Here is a 23,521-nt window from a genome sequence, read left to right on the forward strand (position 1 = left end):
ACTTTGGGAGGCCAAAGCAGGTGGATCACCTGAGGTCAGGAGTTTGAGACCAGCCTGGCCAACACAGTGAAACCCCATCTCTACTAAAAATACAAAAATTAGTTGGGCATAGTGGCAGGCACCTGTAATCTCAGCTACTCAGGAGGCTGAGGAAGGAGAATCACCTTAACCCAGAAGGCAAAGGTTGCAGTGAGCCAACATTGTACCACTGTACTCTAGCCTGGGTAGCAAGAACAAAACTCCATTGGAAAAAAAAAATTACTGAGGGCCTTCCTTGGATTTTTGTTTATATTAACTGCCAAGACCAGCTCAGTCAGGGAGACCCTAACCCAGCAGCGCTAGAGGAATTAAAGACACACACACAGAAATATAGAGGTGTGAAGTGGGAAATCAGGGGTCTCACAGCCTTCAGAGCCGAGAGCCCCAAGCAGAGATTTACTCACATCTTTATTAACAGCAAATCAGTCATTAGCATTGTTCCTAGAGATATTGAATTAACTAAAAGTATTCCTTATGGGAAACAAAGGGATGGGCTGAATTAAAGGAATGGGTTGGGCTAGTTCACTGCAGCAGGAGCATGTCCTTAAGGCACAGATTGCTCATGCTATTGTTTGTGGCTTAAGAATGCCTTTAAGTGGTTTTCTGCCCTGGGCGGGCCAGATGTTCCTTGCCCTCATTCCCGGAAACCCACAAGCTTCCAGCTTGGGCCTTAGGGCCATTATGAACATGCTACAGTGCTGCATAGATTTTGTTTATGGCCAGTTTATGGCCAGATTTTGGGGGGCCTGCTCCCAATAATTAACTATATCTATTGATACATTCCACAGTAGATATTAAAACTGAGAAATCTTTCAAATATTTTGTTATTAATTTATTTTTAAATAGCAATAACAAATATACGTTAACATAACATATTTTAATGAAAAACAGCTATATTTTAAGACAAAAAACTAGTGAGAAAAAACGTTATACGCTTTTGCAAGTCTCTTTAATGTCTGGCTTAATAGAAGACAGCTGGACTCTCACATCTGCTTTAGGGTTTAATTTGCTACCATATCACATCATGTAGACTCTGGAAAATTCCACCTTGTGCTTATGAGAGACCAAGAGTGAGAAAGGTGCCAGGTGCAGTGGCTCACGCCTGTAATCCCAGCACTTTGTGAGGTCGAGGTGGGCAGAACACCTGAGGTCAGGAGTTCGAGACCAGCCTGGCCAACATGGTGAAACCACGTCTCTACTAAAAATACAAAAATTAGCGGGACGTGGTGGCACCTGTAATCTCAGCTACTCGGGAGGCTGAGGCAGGAGAATCACTTGAACCTGTGAGACAGAGGTTGCAGTGAGCTGAGATCGTGCCATTGCACTCCAGCCTGGACAACAAGAGTGAAACTCCATCTCAAAAAAAAAAAAGAAAACAATGTGTACAGATTATTATGAAACTAGTGTTTGACCTTTCAGACCCCTGGAAAGGTCTTGGGAATCCTTCCACTCCAGAGTTCCAGAATCCCCACAATGACAGCCTGAGATGGTAAGAGAAGCCCTCCCCCAGGGACAGAGAGGGACACAGAAGGAAATACAGGGATGAATATGGTGTTTTTCTTCAAGATTACCATCACGTTTTCTCTTTATCGAGTACTACTTCATGCCACACTTCATGTTGATCAGGTTTTCTAAGGTCTTCAGCTTCTTGAAAAAAAACAAAATAAAAGATTCTTAATATAAACTTAGTTATAACCCTGATTATTCTAATGAGAAAAGAAATAACAAATGTAACTAGTAAATCTAAATGATAAAAGGAATAATACAGGAACTATTTAAAAGAGTACACAATACCAAAATCAATGCAAAATTTAGAAGATGCATAATTTTTTAACTTAGCAATTGTCTTAAATGCCTTGTAAAGTTTTTCTCCTAGATTCCTTTGTCCTCATACTCTTCAATTATCTCTGCTTATGATCAAATGATTTTGTAATCTCATTTTCTTTTCTTTTTTTTTTTTTAGACAGAGTCTCACTCTGTCACCCAGGCTGGAGTGCAGTGGTGCGATCTCAGCTCACTGCAACCTCTGCCTCCCAGGTTGAAGCAATTCTTCTGCCTCAGTCTCCCGAGTAGCTGGGACTACAGGCACATGCCACCACACCTAGCTAATTTTTGTATTTTTTCAGTAGAGCCGGGGTTTCACCATGTTGGCCAGGCTGATCTCGAGCTACTGACCTCATGATCCACTCGCCTTGGCCTCCCAAAGTGCTAGGATTACAGGCATAAGCCACCACACTTGGCCTGTAATCTCATTTTCTAGGGGAAGAAAAATAGTTTAATTTTTATCATATTTGATCAAAATCTGTTTTTCATTATTAATCCTTTAGAAACATTTCTTTCAGCTTCAAAGTTTTTATTTATTTAAATTTCATATGATTTGTTCAGGATTTTTGCCCAATTTGGGGAGAAATAATAGTAAGTTTCTTTCAAATGTCAGCAGAAAGATTTCAGGACATTTCAAGTGTTCTGATCCACCAACTAATCTAACATGGTTTATAAGCTAATGACATTAGTTTATTGTTCCTTTTCTTATTGAGGGATATTATTATGAGTTTATGTTATCTTTGTCAAGTCACAGTTGTGACAACTAGCAAATATCAAACGAGAAATTAATGAATAGCTGTATAGATGGGATGAGATACAGAAACAGATGGACAAAGAGAGAGGGTTAGAGAGGCTAGAAAATATGGGAGATAACCTTTGTTATCTAACACAAAGAAAAGGCTTCCTGACACAATTTCAGAAGCACAAATCATAGACCAAAATTTGGATGTACTTCATTAAAGGAAAATTTAGAATTTCTGCTTAGAGGGCACTGTCGTCCAGAAACTTGTATAAGAATTCAGAATTTCTATTTATAAAAGATGACATATACCCCATTCAAAACCAAAGAGATCATTATTTAGAAGGCACGAGAAACTTCTGACATGAACAAAAGAGCAACCCCTAAAAAAATGGACAAAGCATATTAACAGGCAATTAATAAAAAAGAAAAGTCAAAAAGCTAATGTGGGGAGAAAATGGTGGCTAGGAAGCAGGACTAACTTGCAACTCCCACTCAGATGGACAGAGCGGCATGTGGAGACTCACATCTTGAATTTTTGCTCCAAGAACTATTGCAGGAACATACCAGGAAAGCCAAGAGAACCCACAGACCCTTTGAAGGAAGCAAATTCCTGAGGCAGCCTCCAGGAGACAGCTGAAAAACTGTCATTGCCCAAAGTGTGAAAGTGTGAAAGGGGGATCATCCGCCCCTGAACACACATCCTCACTGGGGAATCTGAAGGTCCAGATCATGGGAGAAGGATTTGACCTTACCTGGAGCTAAGATGAATTTAGAGAGCTGAACAAAATACAGGGGTAGAGGAAGCAGCAGGAAGAGCCCTGAGGGTACTCTTGGTCCCCAGGGAAGTCATTTCTGACTTTGTCTCACAGGGGTCCTTGGGGAGGGCTGCCTTTCACACACATCCGTGTGAAGAGACCACCAAACAGGCTTTGTGTGAGCAATAAAGCTTTTTAATCACCTGGGTGCAGGCGGGCTGAGTCCAAAAAGAGAGTCAGCGAAGAGAGATAGGGGTGGAGCTGTTTTATAGGATTTGGGTAGGTAGAGGAAAATTACAGTCAAAGGGGGTTGTTCTCTGGCGGGCAGGGGTAGGGGTCACAAGGTGCTCAGTGGGGGAGCTTTTTGAGCCAGGATGAGCCAGGAGAAGGAATTTCGCAAGGTAATGTCATCAGTTAAGGCAAGGACCGGCCATTTTCACTTCTTTTGTGGTGGAATGTCATCAGTTAAGACAGGAACAGGTCATTTTAAATTTCACTTCTTTTGTGATTCTTCAGATACTTCAGGCCATCTGGATGTATACGTGCAGGTCACAGGGGATATGATGGCTTAACTTGGGCTCAGAGAACTGACACTGCCAATGGAATTGGGGAAAGACTACAGGGAGAAGGAAACTTCCAGCTGAACTGTGTAACAATTTCAACTGAATACGAAGTTTCCTGTACAGAACTCCATGGATGGGGGTGAACTGTGAGTGCAGACGTGAGCACAGAAGCTGCAGCAGGTGGGGAGGCATGAAACCTGAAAGCCCTGCTTGCTTTCTCAGCAGAGAGGCTTGCAGCCTGGGGCAAGTTCCCAGCCCTGCTCACTCGCTGCCTGGAAACAAACTGTGCATTGGTAGGGAGTGCACACAGTGGGAATGAGACCAGCCTTTTGGGCTGCATGGGAGCTGGGTGAGCCCTGAAACTGCTGGCTTTCTCCCACTTTCCTGGTGACCCACATGATGCAGTAGAGGCAGCCATAATCCCCCTGGGAACATAACTCTGTTGTCCTGAGAACCACCCCCTATCCCCACAGCAGCCACAGCGACCCCCACCCAAGGAGAGTCTGAGCTCAGACACGCCTAACCCTGCCCCCACCTGATGGTCTTTCTCCACCTGCCCTGGTAGCCAAAGACAAAGGACATAATCTCTTGGAAGTTCTCTGGCCCCATCCACCACCTGAGAAACTCGAATACTTATCCAGGTGACCCTAGGGCAAGCCGTTTTCCTCCCTGTACTACTGCAGCTGATGCTGTCTTGAAAGTGTCACCTCCTGGCTGGAGGCCAACCAACACAAAACCTGCAGACTAAAAAATAATACAACCAAGGACCCCCAGCGAGTCTACTTTACTCCCCTACCTCCAACAGAGCAGGTGCTGATATCTACAGTTAAGAGACCTGAAGATAAATCACATCACAGGACTCTTTGCAGACACTCCCCAGTACCAGCCCAGAGCCCAGACGCTCCACTGGGTAGCTAAATCCAGAATCTGAATAGCAGCCCTTGAGCCCCAGATCTTCCTTCTGACATAGTCTACCCAAATGAGAAGGAACCAAAAAACCAATTCTGATAATATGACAAAACAAGGTTATTTAATACCCCAAAAAGATCACACTAGCTCACTAACAATGGATCCAAACCAAAAAGAAATCTTTGAAATTGCCAGAAAAAAAATTCAGAAGATCAATTATTAAGCTACTCAAGGAGTCACTAGAGAAAGACGAATGTCAGCTTAAAGAAATTTAAAAAGTGTTACAGGATACGGACAGAAAAATCTCCAGAGAAATAGCATAAATCAAAAACAATAACAACTTCTGGAAATGAAGGACACATTGAGAGAAATGCACAATACACTGTAAAATCTCAGCAACAGAATCAAACAAGTAGAAGAAAGAACTTCAGAGCCCAAAGACAAGACTTTTGGATAAACCCAATCCAACAAAGACAAAGAAAAAAGAATTTTAAAAAAATGAACAAGACCTCCAAGAAGTTTGGGATTATGTTAAATGACCAACCTAAGAATAATTCATGTTCCCAAAGAAGAACAGAAATCTAAAAATTCGGAAAACATATTTGAGGGGAATAATCAAGGAAAAACTTCTTTGGCCTTGCTAGAGATCTAGATATCCAAATACGAGAAGCTCAAAGTATGCCTGTGAAATTCATTACAAAAAGATGACCACTGGTCGGGTGTGGTGGCTCATGCCTGTAATCCCAGCACTTTGGGAGGCTGAGGCAGGGGGATCACGAGGTCAGGAGATCGAGGCCATCCTGGCTAACACAGTGAAACCCCGTCTCTACTAAAAATACAAAAAATTAGCCGGGTGTGGCAGCGCGTGCCTGTAATCCCAGCTATTCAGGCGGCTGAGGCGGAAGAGTCACTTGAATCCAGAAGGTGGAGGTTGCAGTGAGCCGAGATCGTGCCATTGCACTCCAGCCTGGGCGACAGAGTGAGACTCCATCTCAAAACAAAACAAAAAGATGACCACCTAGGTGCAGAGTCATCAGGTTATCCAAAGTCAAGATGAAGGAGCATCAGGTAACCTATAAAGAAAACCTATTAGATTAACAGCAGATTTCTCAGCAAAAACCCCACAACCTAGAAAGGATTGGGGTCCTGCCTTTAGCCTCCTCATACGAAGCAATTATCAGCCAAGAATTTTGTATCCAGTGAAACTATTGGTAGAGCACACAAAGACTCCGGGTCAGAGACAAAGGACTTTATTACTCATGGGACAGCAGGTAGCTTGAGGTTCATGTTCAAATGGGCTCACCTTGCCCCCTAGGTCCTACAGGGATGATCGGAGTGGCTCAGGCATATGCTGTGCTCACATGGTTTGTGTCAATGCTGGGGAACCTCTGTTTACATGTGTTTACAGATCTTCAAGCTTATAAGGGAGATGCAAGGAAATCTGCCTGACTTTCGACCTCAGGGAGATATTATCTTTGTTATCTTGGACTGCTGATCCACCTGCCCTGGAAGGACATACTGTATTTACTATCCCAGCCAATAAATAAATCATTATGGAAGGACATTATCTTTATTGTCTAAGACAGTAAACAAACATGTTCTGATGCTCTAGAGAAACACCCATAAAAAGACAGTCCGGAACTAAAAAGTGGCTAATACCTTCTTCAGGAGACAGGCAGAAAGGTAAGAGAGCCATGGATAATTGTCTCCTAACACCATTCAGTTCACACTCTTGATGCTTCCCCACAGGATAATCTCAGGCTTCCCAACCAGGCATTCAAAGTGCAGGCATTTGGTCTGGGATACAAAACCCAGCCCCGGTTTGTTTTTTTTTTTTTTTTTTTTTTTGGAGACAGAGTCTCACTCTGTCACCCAGGCTGGAGTACAGTGGTGTGATCTTGGCTCACTGTAACCTCCACCCCACCGCGAGTTAAGCGATGCTCCTGCCTCAGCCTCTTAAGTAGCTGAGATTACAGGCACACACCACCACACCTGGCTAAGTTTTGTATTTTTAGTAGAGACCATGTTAGCCAGGCTGGTCTCAAACTCCTGACCTCAAGTGATCCACCTGCCTCAGCCTCCCAAAGTGCTGGGATTACAGGCATGAGCCACCACGCCCAACCTGTTTGCTTTTTTTTTTCATTCATTTTAGAGACAGTCTGACTCCATTGCCCAGGCTGGATACAGTGGCACAATAATAGCTCACTGTAACCTCGAACTCATGGGTTCAAGCAATCCTCCTGCCTCAGCTTCCTCAGTAGCTGGGGCTACAGGCACGTGCCACCATGCCCAGCTCATTTTTGTTTGTTTGTTTGTAGAGACAGAGTCTCACTATGCTGCTCAGGCTAGTCTCGAACTCCTGGGCTCCAGCAATTCTCCCACCTCAGCCTTTAGAGTTTCTGGGACCACAGGCGTGTGCCACCGCACACAGCCTCATTTGTCTATTTCTCACTCACTTCCTGGTTCTGTTCTCTCTCCCTTCCTCTTTCCCATGTCTGTTTCTCACTCTCTCTCTCTCTTTCTCTCTCTCTCTTTCTCTCTCTCTTTCTCTCTCTCTTTCTTTCTTTCTCTCTTTCTCCCTTTCTTCTTTCCTTCCTTCTTTCCTTCCTTCCTTCCTTCCTTTCTCTCTCTCTCTCTCTCTTTTTTTTTTTCTTCTGAGTCTCACTCTGTCATCCAGGCCGGAGTGCAGTGGTGCCAGAATCAGCTCTCTCCAACTTACATCTCCCAGGTTCAAGTGATTCTTCTGCCTCAGTCTCCCAACTGGCTGGGATTACAGGTGCGTGCCACCATGCATAGTTAATTTTTGTATTTTTAGTAGAGATGGGGTTTCACCATGTTGGCCAGGCTGGTCTTGAACTCCTGAGCTCAAGTGATCTGCCCACCTCAGCCTCCCAAAGCGTTGGGATTGCTGGCGTGAGCCACCACGCCTGGCCTGACCCTGTCTGTCTCATGCCATCTTCTCACTCCCTGTTTCTCACCGTTTTCTGCCTTCACCATTCCCTACGTCTTTGACGCCTCTTCCTCACTCCAGTCCTTACTTTATCTCTTCTACACTCCCCGACTCCGCCTTCCTTTGTTTTTGCCCGGTCCCCATTCCTCCAGGCTTCTCTCTCCAGCTCTCCCATGTCTCCTTCTCTAGACAGGAAGCACCCGTCTAAAAAGGTGAATGCTCCTGCAGTAAACAATCATCTTGAGACCCATCTGGCCGAGGCTAGAGCCCCCACCAGCCCTCCTGACCTGCGTCCTGTGGTGTGGAGTCAGGTGCAGGGGAGAAAGGAAGCTTCAGTGACAGGGATAGACCAGTGGTTCCCCAATGGGGCAAACTCGTCCCCTCCACCCGCCCCACCCTCCTCCACCCACCCAGGGGCACGCTGGCATTTTCCGGTAATATCATCTCATTCTGGTTCTGCAAAGACACACATAAGGGGGGACATGTTATTTGTGGGATGCAGAGATGGAGGAAGAGTGGGGTCCACCCTGGGAGAGTGGACAGTGACACATGGTAATGCTCTCCAGGAACCACTGAGAAGGAGCTGGGGACACAACGTACCACACACACAGCGAGGGTGGAGCTGAAACCCGGTAACAGCCACATTATTCTTTTTTGTTAATTTGTCATTTTTGTGGGTACATAGTAGGTGGATATATTTATGGGGTGTGTGAGATATTTTAATACAGGCATGTAATGTGGAATAATCACATCAGGGTAAATGGGGTATCCATTACCTCATTCACCCTTTATGTTACAAACAATCTAATTACATTCTTTTTGTTATTTTTAAATGCACAACTAAATTATTATTGACCATAGTCACCCTGTTGTGCTATCAAATACTAGATCTTACTCTAGTTCCTTGTTCGCACTTCCCTACTACCCACACACCCCCACCCTTCCCAGCCTCTGATAATCATCCTTCTACGCTCTATCTCCATTAACTCAGTTGGTTTTGTTTTTGTTTTCTGTTTTTTGTTTTTGAGATGGAGTCTCGCTCTGTCTCCCAGGTCGCTGGAATGTACTGGCGAGGTCTTGGCTCACCACAACCTCCTCCTCCCAGGTTCAAGCAGTTCTGTGCCTCAGCCTTCCGAGTAGCTGGGATTACAGGCACGCGCCACTGCGCCTGGCTAATTTTTGTATTTTTAGTGGAGACGGGGTTTCGCCATGTTGGCCAGGCTGTTCTTGAACTCCCGACCTCAGGTGATCCACTCGCCTCAGCCTCCCAAAGTGCTGAGATTACCAGCGTGAGCCACTGCACCTGGCAACTCAATTGTTCTAATTTTTAGCTCCCACAAATAAATGAGAACCTGTGAAGTTTATCTTCTGTGCCTGACTTACTGCACTTAACATCATAACCTCCAGTTCCATCCATTTTGCAGATGACAGGCTGTCATTCTTGTTGATGGCTGAATGGTGCTCCGTTGTGTATATGCACCACATTTTCTGTATCCATTCATCTGTTGATGGACACTTAGGTTGTTTCCAGATCTTAGCTATAGGGAATAGTGCTGCAATAAACATCATTCTTGGCAATACCACAGCCAGCATTCCCGCACTGGGAGGTGGGGTGTTCCATGATGACATCTTACAAACAATCTCAGCCTGGACAACATATCAAGACCCCATCTCTAAAAAAAAAAAAAAAAAAAAAACTTAAAAATTAGCCAGGCATGGTGGCACACACCTGTAGTCCCAACTACTCAGGAGGCTGATACCAGAGGATCGCTTAAGCCCAGGAGTTTGAGGTAGCAGTGAGCTGTGATTGCACCATGACACTCCAGCCTGGGCAACACAGCAAGACCCCAACTCTAAAAAATAAAAACTAAAAGAAGCTGACAGGATCACGGGGAGAGGGGAGCAGAAACACAGACATGGGGAAAATGAGCAGCAGTCACAGCAGGGAGAAGAGACACATCTCTCCAGCTCTCTCCTCCCTCAGACCCCCCAGCCCCTCCTCCTTCAGACCCAGGAGTTCAGGACCCCAGTCCCTCCTCCCTCAGACCAAGAATCCCAGCTCCCAGACTCTCCTCTCTCAGACCCAGGAGTCCAGGCACCAGCCTCTCCTCCCTCAGACCCAGGAGTCTGGTCCCCCAGCCCCCTCCTCCCTCAGACTCCCCAGCCCTTCCTCCTTTAGACCCAGGGGTTCAGGACCCCACTCCCTCCTCCTTCAGATCCAGGAGCAAACCTCCTATGAACAAATGCAGAAGGGAAGCTTCCAGAAAGGGAGGAGGACGGAGCTGGAAAGTGGGCTGGGGGCTCAGGACTCTGGAGAAGAGGTCTATGGGCGGGGGTGGAACACACAAAGGAAGAAGCAGGCAGGGCAGGCCTTTCTCTCCCAGCCCCAGAGTGTGGGACCCAGGAGTCCAGGCCCCAGCCCCACCTCCCTAAGATCCCCCAGTCCCTCCTCCCACAGACCCAGGAGTCCAGGCCCCCAGCCCCTCCTCCCTAAGATCCCCCAGTCCCTCCTCCCACAGACCCAGGAGTCCAGGCCCCAGCCCCACCTCCCTAAGATCCCCCAGTCCCTCCTCCCACAGACCCAGGAGTCCAGGCCCCCAGCCCCTCCTCCCTAAGATCCCCCAGTCCCTCCTCCCACAGACCCAGGAGTCCAGGCCCCCAGCCCCTCCTCCCTCAGACCCAGACGCAAACCTCCTATGAACAAATGCACAGTTGGTGCCACCTATTGGCAGGACAAAAGAAGAGAAGATGCAGGTTTTTCTGCCTCCTCCCCTCCAGCTTCCCCTAGCACAGCCCAGGAAACAAAGTCTCAGAGAAGAACTCGGCTGTGTGTGGCATTCTCTTTGCTTGACATCACACTCTCATTCCAGGGTCTCACACATCCATTTCCTCTCCCGGGGCCTCAGCTCCCCCATCTGTAAAACAGGGGTCTTGATAAAGGGGTCACAGGGATTCAGAAAAAGATACCACATCTGGGAGATCAAAACAGTGGCTTCTGGCCAGGCGTGGTGGCTCATACCTGTAATCCTAACACTTTGGGAGGCCAAGGTGGGTGGATCACTTGAGGTCAGGAGTTCAAGACCAACCTGGCCAACACTGTGAAACCCCATCGCTACTAAAAATACAAAAATTAGCTGGGTGTGGTGGTGGGTGCCTGTAATCCCAGCACTCAGGAGGCTGAGGCAGAAGAATCACTTGAACCTGGGAGGCGGAGGTTGCAGTGAGCCGAGATTGTGCCACTGCACTCCAGCCTGGGCAAAAAGAGGGAGACTCTGTCTAAAAATAAAAATTAAAAAAAAAAAAAAAAAAAACCCACAGTGGTTTCTTCCAGTCCCGAATCTGCTGCTGCCCAACTGTGTCATCTGAGAAACACCCCACATAACCACTCTTCCCCAGCGTTCAGTTCCCAAGGGCCATAGGACAGACTGATAATGGCCCAGCACTCACTCAGTGCCAGGCACAGATTTCAAGCATGAACACCACAAAACGCTCCTACAGAAGAGGGAGGAGCAATTATTACCCCCACTTGATAGTGAGGCAGCTGAGGCACAGAGAGGCTAAGTGACTTGCCTGAGGGTGCACAGTATTATGGGACAGAGGCAGAACTCAAACCCGGGCCACCTGGCTCCAGCGGCCACATTTGAATCACCTGCCATGTTAACCGGTCTTGCAAGCGTCAGCCTGATTTTATGATTCGCACACCTGCTCCACGGATATGACCTCATCCAACCCCTGTGAGGTCCCTCCCATTTCCACCCCACCCCAACCGAAGACTTCACAGATGAGCACCTGACACGCATAGGGCTGACGCTTCTCACAAGGGGCACCAGGACCCCGAGAGCCGTTCTCTTGATTCCACTTCTGCAGCCTGGGTGACCTTCACCAATGGCCCCCGCACTCCCATCTGTTCATGTGTAGAATGAATGAATCGTCGTAATTGACTATATGCTCTGAGCTCCTAACACAAACTAAGTCGTTTACTCCTCGAAAAACTCTACGAGGGGATCCTCTGATTTTAAGGATAAGAAACTGAGACACAGAGAAGAAAAGCTACTTACCAGGGTCTCCCAAAATAGTAAGTAGTAGAACAGAGATCTGCGCCCATGCTGTCTGGATCCAGACCCAGCGCCCTGAAACAGCAGCTTGTCCGGTCCCAGAAAGAACGGAGGCTATGGTGAGACTAAGTTAGAGGAGGGCTAGCACCTCATGGGGAGCCCCTTCAGGCACCACGAGTCCAGTCCCTCTCCCGAGGTGGGCAGTCTGCAGTCCCCCTGAGAAGGGGGTCTGAGGGGAGGCTTGTTCCAGCGGGGGAGTCTCAAAAGGCTTCAAACTGCAGGCTGAGAAGCTGGGACCTTGCCCAGGGGTGACGGGGAGCTGCAAGGGAAGGCTGTGAGCAGGGGAGGGGCGGGGCGAGCTCCAAGTGCAGAGAGACCCTCTGGGGCCACGTGGTGACCGACAGGAGGCTGTCCTCCAGGACAGGAGGGGCGAGGGTCCAGAGAGAGAGAAGGACGTCTGGGCTGGAGCCAGGCCAAGGGGACAGAGAGGAGGGGACGGGGCAGAGAGAGGCAGGGGCCGAAGGCACAAGGCTGGGGACTGATGGGCTGTAGGGGATAAGGGGAGAGATGGGGCAAGGTACGTGCCAAGGGCGTCTGGCCGAATAACTGGGTGGTTGGTGACGCTGCCCCTGAGATGGAGAACATGGAAGAACAGGGAAGGAGGGTTTGGGGAAATAGAGCAATGAGTTGGGACTCGGTGAGTGAGAGGGGCCTAGAGACACTGGTGCAGGGGACGCACAGGAGCACGTGGCTGCCCAAGCCGGAGTTCAGGGTCAGATGGAGGAGACCTGCGTGGTGGGTGGATGAACCACGGGAGTTGATGAAAGACTCCTAGAGAATGTTCTCAGGAAGAGGAGGAGTGGGGCAAAGGCGGGACTCAGGCCGTGGTGGGCGGGACCCAGGCCGCGGTGGAGGTGAAGGACGTCCGGGGACTCGTCCAGGAGGATATCGATCGCGCGGGCGGGAGCCGGCCACAGTGGGCGGGGGCGGGGCTCTGACGTCACTGCGTGGGGGCGGGGCTGCGGGAGCCGCTGGCTGCACGCCCTCCAGGGAGCTGTGCGCAGACTGGGTTCGCGCCTGGGTTCCGCGCAGCGGGAGTGACCTCAGTGTCCCCGTCTGTATCAGGGGTACTTCATCAGTACCTGCCTAGGCTGGTTAGGAGAAGCACGTGAGATCGTGACGGAAAGCGCTTAACACAGACCTGGCACCGAGGAAGCTCCAGGGGCTCGGCTCCTTCCCCTTGTCACCACTGCGCCCCAACAGAGGGAGGCGGCTGCAGGGGGGGCGGCGAACTGGCCCACCCGGCGTTCCGCAGTCGGAACACTGATTCCTCTCCCGCGTGGCCTCTCGCTTCCGCAGGAGCCTTGCTTGTGCTGCCCCCTGTCTGGGCCTCAGTTTCCTCCATATTCAGCAGGAAGCCATAAGGTTACTAACACAACCACCTCACAGGGCTGCCCGGAGACTGAGTGAGATCCTGCAAAGAGAGCACTTGGCGCGGGGGAATGGCCTGCAGCCGCATTCCATAAACAGGGCTGCTCAGCTGAAGCGGTGGCCCAGGGTGAGGCCGCAGACTTTGAGCATGAATTTGTGGGGAGGGAGGCAAAGGGACATAGGAGTTCTAGAAGAGCTTCCAACCTGGGAATCTATTATGTCTGCCGGTTTGGGCTTGTAGAATGTCTGGAGACCCGACGTTCTAGAATGCATGAGGTTTCTGGGGACTCCAGAGCGCCCAGTGTTCTAAGGTTCAAGAGTGTTTAGAGCTCTGTGGTTTTAGGCTATTCTAAAATCTTACGTTCCAGAGTGTCCTAGACTGCCAGAATGTCTTAGGGCCTGTGATTTTAGAATCTGAAAGTCTGATATTCTAGAAATTCCAGGGGCCTATAATTCTAGAATGGCTGAATCCCATGTGATGACTCCTTCCCATAAAGATGAAGGCTTTCCACACATGGGGAGAGACCACGCTTACAACAGGTCCCATCCTTCACTGGTGACCTGAGGTCAGTCCCTCCTGTTGCGGGACCTCCTCATTAATTAAGCCAAAATAGACTCTAGACAACCGCTTGGGGCCCTCTGGGGTTCTGAGACGTTGGAAGCCAGCCTCAAATACCCAAAGCCTTGGGTCATCTCAGTGACCATCTCCAACCTCTGGAATGCAGAATCCAGAGTTCAAGCTCTAGAACCCAGAAATAAGACTACAGGACCAGAATAGAGACCCTAGTTTCCCAGACTCTAAATTCAGACTCTAGAGTCAAGATTCTAACAGTCTCAGAATTGTGAAAACCAGATCCCTGTCTCTCAATCCAGCCTTTTTAAATTTTATGTGTGTGTGTATGTATGTATGTATGTATGTATGTATGTATTTTGATTTTTAGTAGAGATGAGGTCTTGCTATGTTGCTCAGGCTTGTCTCAAACCCTTCAGTTCCAGGAATCCTCCTACCTTGGCCTCTCAAAGGCATGAGTCACTGGGCAGCCACAGCCCAGCTTTTAAATGCAAAACACAGATTTGAAACTCCAGACTTTATGCTCCAAAGTCTACCCCTGAAAGCTCAGAGCCTAGATCCACCCTGTAGAATCCAGACCCCAAGGTGGGCACGGTGGCTCATGCCTGTAATCCCAGCACTTTGGGAGGCCAAGGATGGCATATCACTTGAGATGAGGAGTTCAACACCAGCCTGGCCAACATGGTGAAACCCTCTCTCTACTAAAAATACAAAAATTAGCTGGTTGTGATGGCGGGCGCCTGTAATCCCAGCTACTCAGGAGGCTGAGGCAAAAGAATCAATTGAACCCAGGAAGCGGACGTTGCAGTGATCTGAGATCACGCTACTGCACTCCAGCCTGGGTGACAAGAGTGAAACTCCATCTCAAAAAAAAAAAAAAAAATCCAGACCCCACAATTCAAAATCCCAAATCTACCATTTGTAGTCTAGGCCCCAGGCTTCTCATAGCAGGTGCAAAGGTTTCCAGCCTCAAGTGCCAGATTCCAAACACCAGATTCCAGGCTCCTACTCTGGGCTCTAGATTCGAATGCCCCAGGATTCAGAATCCAGGTTCAAGATCTGTCACTCAAAGGCCTGACTCCAGGATCCAGATTCCAGACCCCAAGCCCAAGAACTCAGACTTCGAAATCCACATTCCAGACTGCAGGTCATTAATCTCCAACTCAAGATCCCCAAATCTGGAATCCAAGACCCAGATCCAGAACCGAAGATCTGGATCCAGAACCCGGGATCCAGAAATCTGCCCCAAGCCCCAGAACAGTGACTCTAGGATCCAGTTTCCACACTCCAGACCCCAAATTCCAGACTCTGTCTTTTGATCTCCTCCTAATTTCTGTTTTTGTCCTCCTGTCCCCTCCCCCTTGAGGAACTGCCCCTGGTGGAGAATTCCTCCTTGTGGACTCAGACAACAGCTTCAACCTAATAAATGCTCATTAGGCCAAGTCTCCCACCCCACCAGCCACCAAGGCGTCTCTGCCTGTAAACCTGACTCTCAGCCACCTCCCACCCCACCCTACACCACCACACCCCCAGACCCAGCTGGGACTGGGAGCTTATAAATTCAGGCACCCTGGTGCCTGCTTCCTTTCTTCTGGCACCCAAGCTACCCTAGATGCTGCTGGATGACCTGGAGGAGGTGAGAGCTTTGAGACAAGACTGGAGGGAGGGGCAAAGGGGAGATTCACTGTGCCCCGGTCTCAAGGGGAAACATCAACCACCCTGGGAGAACTGAGTGTCAAGGGCATGGGTAGATCCATGTGTCCTTTACCAATGCCCCAAATTGAACCTGAACCAAGAAAATGTCCTGGAGTGGCCAGAAAGAGCTGCAGTGGAGGGAGGGGGATGGAGTGGATCAGGAGGACGTCCCTGAAGCGCTTGTACCAGAGCCAAGAACGTGGTCAGGAGTGATCACGGGTTCAAGTCAGTTCAGCACAAGCTCCCGGAGGCCTCCTGTGTACCAGGCCCCAGGCGGGGCAGTGCTGAGGACACAGAAAGAACCTGACCTGAGCCCCATCTTCAAGGCCCCCAGATGGGGAAAAGAATGGGCCAGACCTCAGCAAGTATGGGGCACCTGTGCTGTCATGCAGGCAGAATGGGTGCTGTGGGATTCAGGGGAGACGTCTGTTAGGTGCTGGGGCCTCCCAGAAGAGGTGGGGCAGAGTCTCAGAGGACAAAGATGAATTTGGAAGAGATGGGGAAAAAAGACTTTAATTCACTCCCAAAGCTTCCTGAGGCCTCTCGTGGGCAGGGCCCTGCAGTACTGGAGACCCAGAGTGGAGTCAGACCAGCTGCTCCTCGGGACCTGCCAGTCTAGAGGGGGAGGCAGACACCACTGAGGTTCGGGGAGGTCAGAAAAGGCCTCAAGGGGGAAGCAGGGCTGGAAGGGAATGGCGTTGGATATGTGGTGGGAGGAACAGCCTGAGCATGAAATGGCAGGAGGAAAAATGGCAGCACTGGCTGCGTCTAGGACAAGGTCATGGGAGACCCGGGCAGAGGGGCTGGAAGGGAAGAAGCCACTTTTGTCCTTGAAAGTGAGGCTGGGGCCAGGCAACCCACGCCTGTAATCCCAGCACTTTGGGAGGCTGAGGCGGGTGGATCACTTGAGGTCAGGAGTTCAACACCAGCCTGGCCAACATGATGAAACTTCATCTCCACTAAAATTGCAAAAATTAGCCGGGCGTGGTGGCACATGCCTGTAATCTCAGCTACTTGGGAGGCTGAGGCAGGAGAATTGCTTGAACCCAGGAAACAGAGGTTGCAGTGAGCAGAGATCATGCCACTCCACTCCAACCTGGGCAACAGAGCCTGACTCCATCTCAGAGAAAAAAAAAAAAAAGAAAGAAAAGAAAAGAAAAAAAGAAGAAGAAGAAAAAGAGAGAGAGAAAAAAAAAAAAAAGAAATTGAGGCTGAAGGGCTGGACTTTATCCTGGTGGTGCTAAGGATCCACGGAGGGTGGTGAGCAGGGGAGGGGAGGGGCACAGTCAGCTCCAGATGTGGAAAGATCCTTTGGGGTCATGGGTGGAGGGCAGGCTGGTGGAGGGGACTGGACTGGAGGGGGACCCAAAAGGCCAGATAAAAGGTTGGGATAGGCCAGGCATGGTGGCTCACGCCTGTAATCCCAGCACTTTGGGAGGCCGAGGTGGGTGGATCACGAGGTCGGGAGATTGAGACCATCCTGGCTAACATGGTGAAACCCCGTCTCTACTAAAAAAAAAATAAATAAATACAAAAAATTAGCCGGACGCGGTGTTGGGCACCTGTAGTCCCAGCTACTCGGGAGGCCGAGGCAAGAGAATGGCATGAACCTGGGAGGCGGAGCTTGCAGTGAGCCGACATCGTGCCACTGCACTCCAGCCTGGGCGACAGAGTGAGACTCCGTCTCAAAAAAAAAAAAAAAAAGAGGTTGGAATAGGGGTCCTTGGTGATGGAGAGAGATCCAGGGGCTGGTAGCATGGTGCTGGGGGCTGACAGGTGGAGGAGGGGGGATGGGGTCTGTCCCAGTGCCTAAGGAAGAGTAAACCTTCCAGAGATGGGGGACCAAGAAGGAAGCACAGACTGGGGTTGGAGGAAGGGGTTACCGGTGGTCAGAAGAAATTTATTAACAGTGGGTGGGATAAGTCTGTGTCTAGAGGAATCCTGGTGGAGGCAGAAGGGTCCTGCCTCACCTGGATTCTCTCCCTCCCTCCCCAGACTGCAGCGGAACCCTGGTCCCTCCTCCACAATGTGGCTTCTCCTCACTCTCTCCTTCCTGCTGGCATCCTCAGGTGAGGTGGCTCTAGGAGAGGGCCAGGTCTGTGGGAGCAGGTGCCCCCTTCCCATGCATGTCTGGGCCCAGTGATCTGCCAGCCCCTACCTCACCCAGAGACCACTAAAGATCCTTCCTTCACCCTCCACCTCCACCTGCACCAATGTCCCTAAGCCCTTACCATCAGGGGCTGGTGCTGCTGCTCTGGAGTCGCTATGCTGCCTGGGGCCTCTCCCTGCCCATGACAAGGAACACGGTCCTGGGGTTACACAAACCTGAGCTGAGTCCTGGGGCAGCGGCTTCCTTGCTGTGTGTCCTTGAGGGAACTGCTTCACCTCTCTGGGCTTCGAGTGTCTTCTCTATCAGACAGCACCGCTTGAGACAATAACGGTGAGGTCTCAATAGCATAACAGAGGTAATATACATAGTAAGCAATAGACAAGCACTGAGAGGCCAAGAGCACAGATAGACTCCAGCTTGAGTCCCACGCCTGCCACTGCCTGTCTCTCACAGGGTCTTTGAGGGGATTAAACATGGTTGAGTGAGAGAGAGGAGCACAAGCCTGGCCCAGGTAGTGCCCCTTCAGGTGTGCAAGCCAGGCATGGTGCTTAGAGCTTCCATACAACGTCTATGTGTGGTGGGCACCACCGACCTCATTTGACAAGGGAAGGGGCTGTGGCTCAGAGAGGGATGGCCACATCAAGGTCACCCTGGGTGGCAGGCAAACTCCAGACTGAACTCAGCTGCCACACACCAAGAAATTAATTGTAACCTGATGCCTCTCCTCTGGAGAAATTGAGGGGGGGTAGACTTTCATTAACGTTCTGCCACAAATGACCCGCACTCCTGAGGGCCCCTCAGACCCCCACCCTCCAGCCTCCCCTCTGGCTGTCTCTGTGCACTCACCTACCTGTCTCCCGCCTGCCTGCTGTGCCCAGCTGGGGCCTCCACCTTCCTCTGGCTTGGACTGGTCAGGTGCAGCCTCGGTGCCCAGCTGTTCAGTCCATACCCTCCGCCCTTCGGAGGACGACCTCACCCTTCCTTTGTTAAGCCCCTTGTCTACCACATCCGCATTCATGGTCTCACGGGGGCCTTTGGCCCAGTTCCTGACTGTGATGGGCAGACTGTGGGCATTTGGTCTGGCTGTGCACATCCTGGCCCTGTGTGGTTGGGGGTGTGCATGGCTTCAACCTTGAGGGGACACAACCCCATTGACCAGTGGAGAGGGTCCTGGTCCTGTGACCTTGAATGTCTCTAATTATGTCCTTAAGCATAATGCCATTCTGTGTGTGTGTGTGTGTGTGTGTGTGTGTGTGTGTACACGCACGTGCGCAGTGGGTATACAAGGCCCTGTATGTTCACATCCTCTCCACATGCATGAACCAGATCCCCATATGTGAAACCCAATCAGTGACCTTGAACGCCTCAGATCTGGCTTGGGGGCTGATCCGGAGATGGATAAATAGGTCCTGTCCTGGCTGCCTCTGGCTGCGGCTGCATGTCTTTGACCTTGAATGCCGAGCCCCATGTCTGAGTGCTGTCCCAGACAGCAAGTCCACATCTGAGAGCTGGCCTTCTGGATTAGTGTCTGCAGCTCTAACTCTAGAAAACGGCTTGTGGGTGAATCACGGTTTTAACCTTGACTTTTTTTTTTTTTTTTTTGGAGACAGAGTCTTGCTCTGTCGCCCAAACTGGAGTTCATTGGTGCAATCTTGGCTCACTGCAACCTCCTCCTCCCAGGTTCAGGCAATTCTGTCTCCGCCTCCCGAGTAGCTGGGGTTACAGGCACGCACCACCACACCCAGCTAATTTTTGTATTTTTTTTTTTTTTTTTAAGTAGAGACAGGGTTTTCCACGATGTTGGCCGGGCTGGTCTCAAACTCCTGACCTCAGGTGATCCACCCACCTCGGCCTTGGCCTCCTAAAGTGTTGAGATTACAGGCGTGAGCCACCACACCTGGCCAACCTTAACTATTTATTATATGTAGGTCTGTGCAGATGTCTGACTTACTTTGGCCATCTTCAGGATGGACCTAAACTTTCACGAGTATGTCCCTATGACTAAATCCAGGTGTCATTTGTAAAAAACAACTAATATTTATTAAGTAGCTACAATGGGCCAGGTATCACTCACCATACATTCACACATGCACACACACATACACATTCCTACCTCATCCTTACAGCAATCCTTATTTTACAGATGAGGAAACAGAGGCACAGAGAGGTCAAATAACTTACTCAAAGTTTCACAGCTAGTACATTCGAACCCAGGCTTAAGGACCCCTTCTTTGTCCAGACCCTATATGGAAGTGTCTGTGACACCGGATGCCAAGACCCACACTAGATATGTTGAATTTAGGTCTGAACCATATCCAGTTCTGTGTATGTGTTTGTGCATGCGTGTGTGTGTGTATTCATGTCTTAACCATCCATATTCATATACACATATGAACATCCGTGCTGTGATTCTTTTCTTTTTTTTTTTTTTGAGATGAAGTTTCACTCTTGTCACCCAGGCTGGAGTGCAATGGAGCAACCTCGGCTCACTGCAACCTCCGCCTCCCGGGTTCAAGCGATTTTCCTGCCTCAGCCTCCAGAGTAGCTGGGATAACAGGCACCCGCCACCATGCCAGCTAATTTTTTGTATTTTTATTAGAGACGGGGTTTCACCATATTGGCCAGGCTGGTCTCGAACTCCTTACCTCAGGTGATCCACCTGCCTCGGTCTCCGAAAGTGTTGGGACTACAGGCATGAGCCACTGTGCCCAGCCTGTGCTGTGATTCTTGAAGCTGCAACCCATGTGCCTGCAAGTGAATTTCAGCTTCCAGTCCTATCCATAGCTGTACCTAAGTTTGGAAGCTAGATGTGCATGTATGCATGTCCATGACCTTGTATGGTCACATCTGGGACTCATACTGCACAATGAACTTGGCTGACATGTCCAGACTCTGGGGCCAAGGCTATGTCACACATACTGAGTGGCCACATCCGTTTGATGTCAATGACAATTTGGTGAACTTGAAGGATTGGTTTCAAGTGACCCACTGTCTGAACCTGTATCCAGTGCCCCTGTCTCCACCCCCAACCACAGAGGACTTCTTGCCCTCTGGTCTGTTCCCCTTCCTGTCTCTCCCCGAGTCTTATAGCAAATGGGGTGGGGGCTCGAGTTTTGGAGAAAGCAGGCAGCGGTTGTAAACAAACAACAGAGCAGGCCACTGCACTTCAGCCTGCGCAAGAGAGTGAGACTCGGTCTTAAAAAAAAAAAAAAAAAAAAGAAAAAAAACAGCGCAAGGTATCTTGAGAAGTTAGAGGAAAGGCATAGGCATATAGTAGTTAGGGTAGGGTGCAAGGAAGGTGTAGGAGGCAATGCAAAGGTCCCTGTCCTCAGGCATCCTCTACCCCTTCTCCTAGCAGCCCAGGATGGTGACAAGTTGCTGGAAGGTGACGAGTGTGCACCCCACTCCCAGCCATGGCAAGTGGCCCTCTACGAGCGTGGACGCTTTAACTGTGGCGCTTCCCTCATCTCCCCACACTGGGTGCTATCTGCGGCCCACTGCCAAACCCGGTATGAAAGCAGGGCTCAGGGTCCTGAGGGAGCCTGGTGCGGGGAAGAGCTCCTAGCTTTGGGGGAAGACGGAGGCAGACGCCAGAACTCCTGGGTTCTGAAAGACGAGGAGGCTGGATGTCAAGCCTCTGGGTGAGAGGGGAGTGTGTGTTTCAAAGCCTTAGATCTCTGAAGGGGTAAGGAGAAGACTAGTTCCAGCTTTTGAGCCTCAGTTCTAGAGAATCCTGGAATCAGGGAGAGACCAGCAGGGGGCTGGGAGTAGTTGGAGGGGATAGAGTTCTAGGAGTCCGCCTGACTTCAGACTCGTTGGTCCTTGAGGAGCATTTTGGCTTCAGGGTCTTGGGAAAAGGTAATGGGATGTCGAGATTCCTAAAGGGTCGGGGGACCTCGGGCTGCCCACTCTTTGATCCTTCTGTCCTCTACTTGCGGGTAACCCCTGGCGGGAAAACCACTCGCCCTCACAGCTTCATGAGAGTGCGCCTGGGGGAGCACAACCTGCGCAAGCGCGATGGCCCAGAGCAACTACGGACCGCGTCTCGGGTCATCCCACACCCGCGCTACGAAGCGCGCAGCCACCGCCACGACATCATGTTGCTGCGTCTAGTCCAGCCCGCACGCCTGACCCCCCAGGTGCGCCCCGTGGTGCTACCCACGCGTTGCCCCCACCCGGGGGAGGCCTGTGTGGTGTCTGGCTGGGGCCTGGTGTCCCACATCGAGCCTGGGACCACCCGGAGCCCCCAGTCACAAGGTGCGTGAAAGGATGGAGCTGGATGCGAGGCCTCAAGGAATCCTATGCTCCAGGGCTCTTGGGCGGAGGGGAGAAGGGCCAGAATGTATGGATCTGCTCCAAGTCCGCTGTCCTCCCCAGTGAGTCTCCCAGATACGTTGCATTGTGCCAACATCAGCATTATCTCGGACACGTCTTGTGACAAGAGCTACCCAGGGCGCCTGACGAACACCATGGTGTGTGCAGGCGCGGAGGGCAGAGGCGCAGAATCCTGTGAGGTCAGAGCCCAGAGGGGCCCTTAGGCGGAAAAAGAGGGATGGAGACAGGTGTGGGAGTCCGAATGGGGTTGTATTTTCTTTGCTTTGGGCCAGAGAAGATGCCAGGGTTAGGCTTGGAGATGGAGTGGGAAGAGAAGTTAGAATAGGGGTGAGGTTGGAGTTGGGGTTATAGGTGGGGATTGCGTTGTTTGAGGTGGATAATGTGATAGTTGGTTTGAGATGGCATGGGTTGGGGCTGAGAATGGGAATGCTTTGGTTTGATTTTGGGTGGGAAATATGTTAGGATCGAATTGGGATGAGGTCGATTTTATTTGGAATGCAGAAGACACGAAGATTGAGATTGGATTTTGAGATGGGCATGGGTTTGGTTTAATTTCGAATGGTGAGGATGTGGGCTGGGTTGGATTTAATTTAGTTCAGTTGCACTGGGGTTACATGGGGCATTGGACATAGGTTGGGTGAGTTGTATTGAGCTGTGTTGAACTGGGGTTGGGGTTGGGTTGGCTCCGTTTGGGATAAACTGGGACAATCCCAACTGAGTTGGGTTGGGATTCCCTGGGATGGGGATGGATTGGGTTTGGGGTGAGATTGCAAATGGTGATTAGGATGAGGATGAATGCAGTGAATCCAGGAGGTTTCACTCAACCTGAGACCCCATCTTTTCCCCACAGGGTGACTCCGGGGGACCCCTGGTCTGTGGGGGCGTCCTGCAGGGCATTGTGTCCTGGGGTGATGTCCCTTGTGACAACACCACCAAGCCTGGTGTCTATACCAAAGTCTGCCACTACTTGAAGTGGATCAGGGAAACCATGAAGAGGAACTGACTATTCTGGCCTATTACCTGTGCCCCTGACTGAGCAGAGGCCTCCACAGCTGGCCAGCAGCCCCACCTGACATGGAACAGAATGGAGCCGTCCCCCAAGACCCTGTCCAAGGCCCAGATGTTAGCCAAGGATTGTCCCACCTGAGGACAAAGCTGGCGCTCAAGGTCACCTGTTTAATGCCAAGATAACAAAGCACTGATCCAAGTTTCTCTGTAGGAATTTCTGTGACTTTTTTCTGGGGTCAAAGGGAAACCCAGAGACACTGTACACTGTTCCTTTTCACCCACCACCCCGATCCCTAGGTGAGGAGAAGCGGCTTGAAGCAGGGCTCCATTCATTCAACACACATGACCACCCGTGTGATCTTGAACAAGAGGCCCAATCTCCCTTGGCCTTGGTTTCCCCATCTGTAAAATGAGACCATCTTATTGCTGACTTCAAAGGGCTATTTTGAGGATTAAATGAGATGATTCCTCTGAACTGATTAAAATAGTGTCTGGCACTGAGTAAATACCTTCTATCTCTGGATCCCACTTGTA

General features: G+C 50.2%; 1 protein-coding gene and 1 long non-coding RNA gene across 5 annotated transcripts; one reads left to right on the forward strand and one right to left on the reverse strand.

Annotated features, from left to right (window-relative positions):
* Positions 1-940: 940 nt before the first annotated feature.
* On the reverse strand, positions 941-12,740 carry LOC119621775 (uncharacterized). Of its 2 annotated transcripts, none has more exons than XR_005238373.2 (3): positions 11,841-12,740; positions 10,474-10,697; positions 941-1,686 (listed from the first exon to the last, which is right to left on the reverse strand). It is a non-coding gene; the product is annotated as an uncharacterized lncRNA (long non-coding RNA). The 2 variants fall into 2 exon arrangements; XR_005238372.2 differs by lacking the exon at positions 941-1,686 and adding an exon at positions 8,171-9,455.
* Positions 12,741-15,424: 2,684 nt separating this feature from the next.
* Positions 15,425-23,493, forward strand: KLK15 (kallikrein related peptidase 15). Of its 3 annotated transcripts, XM_007997700.3 has the most exons (6): positions 15,447-15,899; positions 17,530-17,603; positions 21,003-21,153; positions 21,618-21,901; positions 22,022-22,158; positions 22,830-23,493. In XM_007997700.3, exons 2-6 carry the CDS (start codon positions 17,561-17,563, stop codon positions 22,980-22,982), a joined length of 768 nt encoding a protein of 255 aa, XP_007995891.1. In that variant the 5' UTR covers positions 15,447-15,899; positions 17,530-17,560; the 3' UTR covers positions 22,983-23,493. The 3 variants fall into 3 exon arrangements, 2 of the variants coding, with proteins under 2 accessions (XP_037847926.1, XP_007995891.1); XR_005238371.2 differs by lacking the exon at positions 22,022-22,158 and having other exon boundaries at positions 15,425-15,899; positions 21,618-22,020; positions 22,830-22,926; XM_037991998.1 differs by lacking the exon at positions 22,022-22,158 and having other exon boundaries at positions 15,433-15,899.
* Positions 23,494-23,521: the final 28 nt, after the last annotated feature.

This window comes from Chlorocebus sabaeus, chromosome 6, assembly GCF_047675955.1.
Source record: "Chlorocebus sabaeus isolate Y175 chromosome 6, mChlSab1.0.hap1, whole genome shotgun sequence".
NCBI lineage: Eukaryota > Metazoa > Chordata > Mammalia > Primates > Cercopithecidae > Chlorocebus > Chlorocebus sabaeus.

Bases quoted from the DNA above. Each gene is read 5' to 3' on its own strand.
- KLK15 (XM_007997700.3), top strand. From the start codon at position 17,561: ATGTGGCTTCTCCTCACTCTCTCCTTCCTGCTGGCATCCTCAG. The intron at 21,902-22,021 runs GTGCGTGAAAGG...TGTCCTCCCCAG, and splicing joins CCGGAGCCCCCAGTCACAAG to TGAGTCTCCCAGATACGTTG. The intron at 22,159-22,829 runs GTCAGAGCCCAG...TTTTCCCCACAG, and splicing joins GAGGCGCAGAATCCTGTGAG to GGTGACTCCGGGGGACCCCT.